The sequence below is a fragment of the Rutidosis leptorrhynchoides genome, chromosome 2 (genome assembly GCF_046630445.1).
Source record: "Rutidosis leptorrhynchoides isolate AG116_Rl617_1_P2 chromosome 2, CSIRO_AGI_Rlap_v1, whole genome shotgun sequence".
NCBI lineage: Eukaryota > Viridiplantae > Streptophyta > Magnoliopsida > Asterales > Asteraceae > Rutidosis > Rutidosis leptorrhynchoides.
The window spans coordinates 61,944,441-61,956,086 of NC_092334.1; the positions used below are offsets into that span (position 1 = coordinate 61,944,441).

Here is an 11,646-nt window from a genome sequence, read left to right on the forward strand (position 1 = left end):
GACTAAGCATAAAAATTCCGGAGTACTTTTCTAGCAGTACTGTCATATGAATAAAAGTTGATCGGAACTAATGAATCATCTGAATTATATTAATATTACAATTACAATTGTTCCACTTACATACTGTCTCAGGATTACTTGCGATGCTATTTATGACTACAATTTGAGTTCGCTATTTTATTTAAAAATAGGAAAAGAAAATATTTAAATGCAGTAAAGGAGACCCACCATTTACGATAAATCTGCCAAGTTCTTAACGGAATTAATAATAATAATAATAATAATAATAATAATAATAATAATAATAATAATAATAAGACAAAATTGTCCAAATCGTCCATGTGTTTGACTTTTTGCTCAAATCGTCCCTATGTTAACAAAACTGCATAAATCATCTTTAAATGCCAAATAACGTCCCAAATTAGTCTCTGCCTTAACTTTTGTTGAACTCTCCGTTAGTCAAAAATACACGATTAGTCCCCGAAGTTTCTTAAAAAATTGCAATAAAGATCCTCTTCATCATCTTCAAGATGAAGCTTTAGTGAAACAAAGATCATCTTCATCTTGAAGACATAAAGTTTATTAATATCATTATTTTATGTCTTCAAGATGATGATCTTTGTTTCACTAAAGTTTCATCTTGAAGATGATGATGAAGAGGATCTTTATTGTAATTTTTAAGAAACTTCAGGGACCAATCGTGTATTTTTGACTAACGGGGAGTTTAACAAAAGTTAAGTATGGACTAATTTGGAACGTTATTTGGCATTTAAGGATTATTTATGCAATTTTGTTAACACATAGATGATTTGAGCAAAAAGTCATAAACACATGGACGATTTGGGCAATTATGTCTAATAATAATAATAATAATAATAATAATAATAATAATAATAATAATAATAATAATAATAATAATAATAATAATAATAACTAGTTGTTGAACCCTCGCTTCGCGCCGGGAGTTCGGTTTTCAATGTATTTTATTGCGTTTAGTTTGTAAAATTATTTCGTAGCTAAAGATGATGTCGTTGAAGCGCAACTCGAGTCGAACTAAAAGATATAACCCGTGAAAGATTTAAATGTTATTTTAAATTAACAATATATGTCCATCTCCGCGTTTAGCTATGTAATTATCAACTTTTAAAAATTTAACGCAAAATCAACGTGTATGAAAAGTAACCCAATTTTTTAGCGTTTTTGCATTTAGTTAGTGACATTGTGTTCCTAAAATTATTTCGAGTTTAATGATGGTGTCGGAAAAATTTAACTCGTTGCGAGGGAGAAGATATGACCCGTTGAATATTTGGGTGGAGTTTATTTAAGATTTTTTATGAAAATGGTTATATGACACTTGACCCCCCTGTTTGGGGGGTCGATTTGAAAATTTGAAAAAAATGTGAGGGTATTTGTTGGTGTAATGAAATTTAATTAGAATTAAAAAAAAAGTGAAATGACAAAAATGCTCCTAGTTACTATTCACAATTTTTGTCTATTAGATAATATAGTAACAAGTTGTTGAACCCTCGCTTCGCGCCGGGGGTTCGGTTTTCAATGTATTTTATTGCGTTTAGTTTGTAAAATTATTTCGTGGCTAAAGAATGATGTCGTTGAAGCGCAACTCGAGTCGAACTAAAATGTATAACCCGTGAAAGATTTAAATGTTATTTTAAATTAACAATATATGTCCATCTCCGCGTTTAGCTATGTAATTATCGACTTTTAAAAATTTAACGCAAAATCAACGTGTATGAAAAATACCCCAAATTTTTGCGCTTTTTAAAAAGCGTCCGTTTTGCGTATAGTTAGTGACATTGTGTTCCTAAAATTATTTTGAGTTTAACGATGGTGTCGGAAAAATTTAACTCGTTGCGAGCGAGAAGATATGACCCGTTGAATATTTGGGTGTAGTTTATTTAAGATTTTTTATGAAAATGGTTATATGACACTTGACGCCTCTGTTTGGGGGGTCGATTTGAATATTTGAAAAAAGTGTGGGGTATTTGTTGGTGTAGTGAAATTTAATTATAATTAAAAAATGAAATGACGAAAATGCCCCTTGTTACTATTTACCATTTTTGTCTATTAGATAATAACTAGTTGTGGAGCCCTCGCTTCGCGCCGGGGGCTCCGTTTTGAATGCAAGTTAAAAAAAGTCGTGATCTATTTTGTAAAAAAAAAAAAATTTCGATATCTAACATTGAAGGGTTGTTCCTTTTGTGAAAGTTGCTTCTTTTAGCGTCGTTTGTTTTTTGTTTTTTTTAAAAAAGTTAGTTGATCTATTTTATAAAAAAGAATGTTTTTCGACATCTTTTGGTAGCATTGAAGGGTTGTTCCTTTTATGAAAGTTGTCTCCTTTATCGTTGAGGAAGAAAAGGGAAAAAAAGTTAGTTAATTTTTTTTGGTAAAAAAGAATTTTTTTCGACATCTTTTGGTAACATTGAAGGGTTGGTTCTTTTATGAGAGTTGCTTCTTTTATCATTGGAGACAAAAAATAAAATAAAATAAAATTGTAAAATGACAAAAATACCCCTAGTTAATATTGATGAATAGTGCTACAGGGTTTTGTTAACAGTGAAGGGTTGTTCCTTTTGTAAAAGTTGCTTCTTTTAGCGCCCGTTTTTTTAAAGTTAGTTGATCTATTTTGTAAAGAAGAATGTTTTTCGACATCTTTTGGTAGCATTGAAGGGTTGTTCCTTTTATGAAAGTTGCCTCCTTTATCGTTGAGGAAAAAAGGAAAAAAAAAAAAAAGGTTAGTTGATTTTTTTTTGGTAAAAAAGAATTTTTTTCGATATCTTTTGGTAAAATTGAAGGGTTGGTTCTTTTATAAGAGTTGCTTCTTTTATCGTTGGAGACCAAAAAAAAAAATTTGTGAAATGACGAAAATACTCTTGGTTACTATTGATGAATAGTGCTATAGGGTTTTGTCTATTAGATATATAGATAATAATAATAATAATAATAATAATAATAATAATAATAATAATAATAATTTTATTTTAATCATTGGCAAGTAGAGAGAGAGAAAATGTGTGAGAGAGAAAATAGAGAGAGAGAGAGAGAGGGCTGGAGCGGCTAGGGCACGGGATGGCTACAACGGCGGAGACTTACAACACCGATTCAAGTGGTCAAGCAGAAGCGATTTGACATCGTACATGTTCTTCAACTTTCCGAAGGAGTACAAGGTGGTCGATCTTTGGAAGACATTCAAACCTTTTGGCTCGGTTCGTGATGTTTATGTGGCGAGTAAATGCCTAAGAAATGGGGAAAAGTTTGCATTTATCAGATTTGCAGATGTGGGAGATGCAGATAGATTGCTTCAAGCATTACAAGGAATAAAGTTCAGTGGGAAGTCCATCAAAGTATTCAAAGCTACATCGAGGAAACCCATCTCTAATACAACTGGTGGTCATTCCTATGGGGCCAATGGTGCTCAACCGAAGAGTAAGGTGGTGAACAATAGTTTCTGTGATAATAGGAAATTCAATGAAGTCCTGGGAAATTTCAAGGAAGATCTTAGGTCAATTCTAAATAACAAAAGAAAGTGTGAAGAGCAAAAAACAGCACCCTCTAATGTTGAAGGAAATAAAGGTAGCAATGTCATTGTTATCGGTGATGATAAGTGCAACAATGAAACATTGAAGAGTGCAATAATTGCTGAGGCGATTAACTATGATGTCCTTAAAAACCTTGAGTCCATTTGTTTGGAGGAAGGTTTTTTCGATATTCAAATCAAATTGCTTTGGGGATTAAACATATTGGTCATCTTCAGTAATGAAGAGGCTGCAATAGATGTGGTTAATAGGGCAGATCATCCACTTAAATGATGGATCCTTAAAGTCACGCGATGGGATGCTTCGAATTGGCCAGACGGTAGAATGTCGTGGTTACATATTAAGGGGGTTCCGCCACATTGCTGGACTAAGGAGGTATTCTCTTCCATTTCAGAGTGGTGGGGTATTGTGTACGATATGGAAAATTGTTCATTACTTGAGTCTCAAAGATTGGAATTCGGTAGGGTTTTTGTTAAATTATACAACCCGGAGGTGGTGAATGGGTCCCTGGTATTACAACATAAGAGCAACAAATTTTTCATCAATATTACTGAGGAGAAAAAGGAATTTGCTTGCTTTGAGGACAACACTAATGGCTTCTCTGACTATAGTTCAGATATGGTAGAATCGGATGAGTTTTCTAGTGATGACAAATCCATAAAACCTACAGATCAAGAAGATGATGACGATGCCTTCGATACTTTTATTGATTCGGATGATGACGATATCTCTGAATCTGTATCAATTCCTGGTTTCAAACCTAAAAAGGATGTAGATGAAGCAGGCAAAAGTCCACAGGAAGAAGAAGATCAAGAGTCGAGATGCTTGGGGAAGGGGGAATTAACGTGGAAAACGAGGAGTTGGTTGAAGAAACCGTGTTTAATGATGAGGGTAACCCCAGTCCCAAAAAGTTATCAGTCGACACGCATGGGGTAAATTCGGCGGATGACTGTTCCAATAACATGGATTAGGTGGATATTACTCAAAAGGTATCTGGGCCAAATGAAATAAATAATGGGCCTGAGGTGGGCATTAATAATGGGCCTGATTCATGTGTGGGAATTAGCCCTAATAAAAATTCAAACAATTCAGACAATTCAGATTCTCTTGGGGCTAATATGGTGCATGGCCCAACAGGCCCAACCTCGGGTACAACTAAAAAAGGTAAAGGTAAAAGGATACCGTCAAAATCAAGGTCTGGTGCACAACCTTCTGAAGTCTCGATCTGCAATCGTTGCTATTGGAACTCAATTGGGAATTGGAAGACTTCATCACGCATCATGAAACTAAAAAGATTGGCTAGGAGTGGGTGTGATGCTTTTTGTGGAGATCGAACTAACTGCAAAACCTGTCAAAAAATTGCTGCTTCAAGAAAGAGTAAGTCACGGAAATCAAAGACATCGCAAGGTAATGGGGTCTCGATTGGGGGGTCTGTGAATAATGTGGAATTAAATGAGTATGGGGAACAGATTGGGCTGGTTTGGCCTCAATCTCAGTAAGTTCCTTTTCCTTCTCTCGTCTTTTTTAGTTGTAGATGAAGATTTTATCTCTAAATGTGCGGGGTTTCGGGGTAACGGGTAAATTTGGTTGGGTCAAAGGTTTATGCTATAATGTGAGACCGGACATAGCTGCGTTCCAAGAAACAAAGTGTAGGGTTCTTGGGGATCAATGGGTTCAACAATTATGGGGTCATGATGATTTTGGATATATTCAAAAGGAGGTGGTCGGGAACTCTGGGGGTTTGTTGATTATTTGGGATACAAATAGATTTAAGGTGAACTGTGCAGTAGGTGGTGAATTTTTCATTTCCATTAGGAGGACTTGGGTGGGATCTGGACATGATACGATCCTCGTTAATGTCTACGGTCCACATTGCGATGCGGGTAAAAAGAAGATGTGGGAATCTCTGGATAACCTTTTGTTATGCAGCGACTCGGGATGGGTTTTATGTGGGGATTTCAATGAGGTGCGGGAACAATCGGACAGGCTTAATTGTGATTTCCACGAAGCTAGGGCTAGGAGATTCAATGAGTTCATTGTTAGGAATAACTTAATTGAGATCCCAATTAAAGGTAGAAAATTTACTCGTGTTAGTGACGATGGCGTTAAGTTTAGCAAGCTTGGCCGCTTTCTTGTAACGGATAATTTCATCAAATTGTGGAAAGATCTCTCCATCAATGTGCTTGATAGAAAAGAGTCCGATCATTGTCCGTTGGTTTTACAAGACGGTGTAATTGATTTTGGTCCCAAACCTTTTAAAATTTTTGATAATTGGTTAGAGTTAGAAGGTGCGGGTAATATTATTCATGAAGGTTGGAATAAAAATGTACGTGGGACTTTAAAGGATTGTATCTTCCGAGACAAACTCAAAAATGTGAAAGCGGATTTAAAGAGTTGGAATAAAAAAGAATTCGGGAATCTTGATGAGGAAATAAATAATTTGAAGGAAAATGCATTGAAGTAGGAATTGAAAGCTGAAAATGGTACACTATCGGAAACTGAACGTAAGTGTTGGTTAGATACCCGTAGGAATTGGTTAGCGAAAGAAAAAATGAAGGTGGGTATGTTAAAGCAAAAGTCATGGGCTCGTTGGGTTCTCGAAGGAGATGAAAATTCAAAAAATTTTCACGCCTCAATCCGTAGAAAGTATAACAAAAATAACATTCGTGGTTTGAATATTAATGGCAATTGGTGCGAAGACCCAAAAGAAATCAAAGCAACAGTGTGCGAATACTTCAAAAAAAATTTCAGTGTAGGCATGAACAGAAGGCCGTATCTGCTACCTGAAAATTGGGCCTGTGATGAAATGATTACTAGTGGGCCTGGTGGGCCTAAGAACCCGAATTGTAGGCATGTTTGCTCAGAGTCTGTCCATGTTCCTGTTTCTGACTCGAATTCTATTCAGACAGCTGCTGGGTCACGACTATACAGGTTATCAAGTGAGATGTCGGATTTATTAGAAGCACAATTCAGCGAAAGTGAGATATGGAACGCGATTAAAGATTGTGGGAGTTCTAAAGCTCCTGGGCCCGATGGTTTTAATATGCATTTCTACAAAAAGTTTTGGCACTTAATCAAAGAAGACTTGATGGCGGCAATCCATGAATTCTGGGTGACGGGTAAAATCTCCAATGGTTGCAATGCGTCGTTTATCACACTTGTCCCGAAAAAATCGGATCCTTCGACTCTTAATGACTATCGACCTATTAGTCTTATCGAGAGTTATTACAAAGTCATTGCTAGAGTTCTTTCCAACCGACTTAGGAAGGTTGTTCCAAACCTAGTCAGTTTCGAGCAGAGTGCGTTTATCAAGGGTAGAAATATCCTTGACGGTGCATTGATAGCAAATGAATCCCTTGATTTTCTAAAACATAAGCGACTAAAAAGCCTAATTTTTAAAGTTGACTTCGAGAAGGCGTTTGATTGCCTAAGTTGGGATTTCCTCTTGGAAATCATGGAAATCATGGGTTTTGGTTCCAAATGGAGAGGGTGGATCCTTTCATGCCTCAAATCGGCCTCAATATCAGTTCTTGTGAATGGTTCTCCGACTAGTGAGTTTAAGCTTGAATGTGGTGTTCTACAAGGCGACCCGCTATCGCCTTTTCTCTTTATCATTGCGGCGGAAGGATTGAATGTGATGGCAAAAAAAGCGGTTTGCAACAAGAAGTTCATTGGTGTGGAAATCGGGAATGATAAAATTCCCATCTCGCATCTTCAATATGCGGATGATACCATTTTCTTTGGTGAATGGAGTGAAAATAATCTTCGAAATCTCTTTAAACTTCTTAAGTGTTTTGAGCTCACTTCGGGGCTCAAGGTTAATTATCTTAAAAGTAGCTTGTTTGGGGTTGGTGTCGAAAAAGTGGATGTTGAAGCTATGGCTACTTTGTTCGGGTGTAAGATTGGAACTTTTCCATTCACTTATCTTGGCCTCCCGGTTGGGGGTAGAATGAACAAACTTGAAAGTTGGAATCCGGTTTTGGAAAAAATTTCCAAAAGGCTCTCGGATTGGAAGGAACGCTCGGTGTCTTATGGTGGACGCTTGACCCTCGTGAAATCGGTGTTAAATAGTCTCCTGTTGTACTACTTCTCGCTCTTCCACGCCCCGCCTTGTGTGGTAAAAAAACTTGAGTGTGTAAGATGTTCTTTTTTTTGGGGTGGGTCGGGATCAAAATCTAAAATTTCGTGGGTAAAATGAGAGGAAACCCTTCTTCCTTTCGAGAAAGGAGGGTCAAATTTGGGCACATTAAAGGGTAAAAACTTAGCCTTGATCGGCAAGTGGTGGTGGCGGTTTAAATCCAAAACCTCCTCATTGTGGGTCAAGGTTATCTCGAGCATATATGGGTCTTCGGGCGGGCTTTCTAATCATAGTGACTCTCATGTTGCCACACTATATACCTCAGTATGGACTAATATCATAAAAGCAGGAAAACACATTGATACACTTGGTATTGCTTTTTCGAGTTCTTTTGTCAGGAGCATTGGTGACGGGCAATCAACTTCATTCTGGAACGATCTCTGGCTTGGTAATGTAGTCCTAAAAGACAGATTTAAACGGCTGGCGTACTTGGAGACTGACTTGGATGCTACTGTTGGGGCAAGGATCGTACAAGGTGGGACTGGAACAGTGGGTAATTGGAATTGGGTTCGGGAGCCGTCAGGTAGGTCGCTTGGCGAACTTGAGGAGTTACAGGGGCTGCTGAATTCGATGGCTCTTAATACAGATAGGGTTGATTCTTGGAGCTGGGCATTAAGTAATAATGGTCGCTTCAACTTTAAATCTCTTTCAGGTCTTATCAATTCGAAGCTCCTGAATAATACTTCTGTTTTGGCGGGCACTATGCGAAACAATTTAGTTCCCAAAAAAGTGGAGGTATTTATTTGGCGAGTAAGAAAAGGTAGGATCCCAGTATTGGCGGAATTGGACAAAAGGGGTATTGACTTACATTCGGTACGTTGTCCACTTTGTGATAATGATATCGAAGACGTCAATCACTCCCTCCTAAATTGCGAATGGGTGTGGGAAATAAGGTTGCGAGTCTTTGATTGGTGGGGTGTCACACGACCCGCTGTCATGGGATTAAACGACATACTAGAAGGTAACGTGGGTAGCTTCGGAACGGATCCGGGTAAAGATGTTTGGCAAGCGGCTCTCTGGACAAGTATGTACTTAATCTGGAAGAATCGTAATGAGAAAGTCTTCAAATACAAATGTTGGAGTGTGCCGGTCGCTTTAAGTGAGATTCAAGTAAAACGATTCGAGTGGACTGCAAAACGGTGCAAAAGAAAAGTTATCGACTGGCATAGCTGGTTTCATAACCCATATTCTCTAACCGTTTAGCAACTGTGTATTCTTGTATATATGTATCTAATGGTGTTGACTTGACACCTTTGCGCATTGTACTGTAAACTGTGAGCCATGGTAGTTTGCTTTGTTTAAAGCGCTACCTTTGAGTTATTAATAATAATATTTGATTGCCTTTCAAAAAAAAATAATAATAATAATAAGAATAATAATAATAACATGTATTAGATAAAATTTTAGGGTTTATTTGTCATTTATATATGTTATGTCTGCAATATTAAAAAGCATATATTTAAATTTGTGCGGTTACCAACATAATAATGAGACATTAATTATTCTTATGTCTTTAGTAAAAATAAATAGTTCAAAGTGAAGAGACGGCTCCCAAACATATAATATAGAAAAATGTATTGATTAAAAAATAAAGCCCATTTTTTTTTTTTTTTTTGAAAAGCAAGATATTATATTAACTCACAAATCGCAAGGTACAATGTATGATACAACGCAATCGTAGAGATGCCGAGCTAGAATCCTACGTCCACTAGAGATTAAGAGTAAGCGTACTAATATTTACAAATTATACAAGTAATGAACTAGGATTATGTAGCCATTCGTGCCATTCAATTCTTCTTGTTTTGCAACGCTTCGCGATCCAATCAAAGCTTAGTACTTGAATCTCACTAAGTGCATTTGGAGGAGTCCACGAGGTCTTCTTGAAAACTTTTTGATTTCTATTCTTCCAAATGAGATAGCCGCAAGTCCACTCAACCGCTTGCCAAAGATGACCCCCCCAATCGGAACAAGTCGAAGGGACAAAACCGCAAAAGAGATTATCAAAAGAGAGGTTTGCCGAATCAAATCCCCACTATTCGCGAACCTTTTCCCAAATTACCCGAACATGAGAGCATGACAAGATCGAGTGATCTACCGTTTCCACATCCTTATCGCAAAGCGGGCAAAGGACGGAATGAAGGTCAATACCCCGCTTGTCGAGTTCGGATAGAACGGGCAATCTTACACGCTTCGCTCTCCATACAAAGACTTCTACTTTTTTAGGAACAAGATTGTTTTTCATTGAAACCGTGCTTGCATTATTTGAAGGATACATCTTTTCCATGATATGTTTTGTTAACTTTTTTGTTGAAAACGAACCACAATTACTTAGCTTCCACGAAAAATAGTCTTCTTTCTCCGGATCCATCGCAAAGGTTGAAAGTAATGATTCAAGGTTATCCATCTCTCCCTTTGTACGACCCGTAACAATTCGAGACCAATTCCATGAGAAAACAATCGAGCCATCAATGGATTGAATACGATTAGCAACCAAAACATGGGGATTATATTCAAGCCATACCAATCTTTTAAAAACCTCCTTTAGCAGTTTGTCCAATAACCAAGCGTCTTCCCAAAATCTAGTGTTGCGCCCATTTCCAATCTTTTTTTCGAACGACCTTGTAAACTCGACCCCCGCATTGTCTATCTCGAATCCTGCTTTAACAATGTTACTCCAAGTAGAATTAGTAGATAAAAAATTCCTTCCCGTATTAAGAAGCCCAGAAACCCCATAAATACTCTTAATGACCTTAACCCACAAGGAAGTGGATTCGGAATGGAACCTCCACCACCACTTGCCGATTAATGCCAAATTTTTACAATTTAAAGAACCCACATTAAGTCCGCCATCCGCCCAAGGGCGGATGACATCATCCCATTTAACCCACGGAATTTTTGATCCCTCACCCGACCCACCCCAAAAAAAATTACGTCTTACACACTCGAGTTTTTTAAGCACGGAGGGCGGGGCACGAAAGAGCGAGAAGTAGTACAACGGTAAACTATTTAGAACCGCATTCACGAGAGTTAAACGTCCATCGAAGGAAATCGTACGCGCTTTCCAATCCGATAATCTTTTCCCAAATTTATCAAACACCGGTTTCCAATTCGATAATTTTTTCATATTAGCACCAATAGGAAGCCCGAGGTAAGTCATGGGAAAGGATCCCATTTTGCAACCAAACACATCCGTCATTTCTATAACTTCATCCTTATCAACCCCCACGCCAAATAAATTGCTCTTATTATAATTTACTTTAAGTCCGGAGCTTAGTTCAAAACACTTCAAGAGCTTCATTAGGTTTTCCATATTCTCAAAACTCCACTTGCCAAAAAAGATGGTATCGTCCGCGTATTGCAAATGAGATAAAGGGATTCTATCATTACCAATTTCAACACCACAAAAGAGACCCTTAGCTACCACCGATTTAGCCATCCAATTAAGACCTTCCGCCGCGATAATGAAAAGAAATGGAGAAAGGGGGTCACCTTGCCTAACCCCTCTCCCAAGGTTAAATTCTTTGGTTGGAGATCCATTAACTAAGACCGAAATGGAAGCCGAACCAAGACATGAAGCAATCCATCTCCTCCACTTGAAGCCAAATCCCATCAAGAACATCATTTCATCCAAGAATTCCCAATTAAGGCTATTAAAAGCCTTTTCAAAGTCGACTTTAAATACCATACTCTTCATGTGCTTGCTCCTCAAAAATTCAAGAGATTCATTCGCGATCAAAACACCATCCATAATATTTCTTCCTTTAATAAATGCACTTTGTTCGAAGCCAACGAGATTAGGGATGACCTTTTTAATCCGGTTTGAGAGAAGCTTGGCAATAATCTTATAAAAGCTACCGACGAGGCTAATAGGCCTATACTCGCTTAGGCTTACTGGGTTAGCAACCTTGGGAATTAAAGTGATAAAGGATGAATTGCAACCCGGGGAGATAGTCC

General features: G+C 37.6%; 1 protein-coding gene across 1 annotated transcript; it reads left to right on the top strand.

The window, feature by feature from the left end:
* Positions 1–5,088: 5,088 nt before the first annotated feature.
* Positions 5,089–6,018, top strand: LOC139887919 (uncharacterized). Its single transcript, XM_071870966.1, has one exon. The coding sequence runs from the start codon at positions 5,089–5,091 to the stop codon at positions 6,016–6,018; it is 930 nt and encodes a 309-aa protein (XP_071727067.1).
* The last annotated feature ends 5,628 nt before the right edge of the window (positions 6,019–11,646 follow it).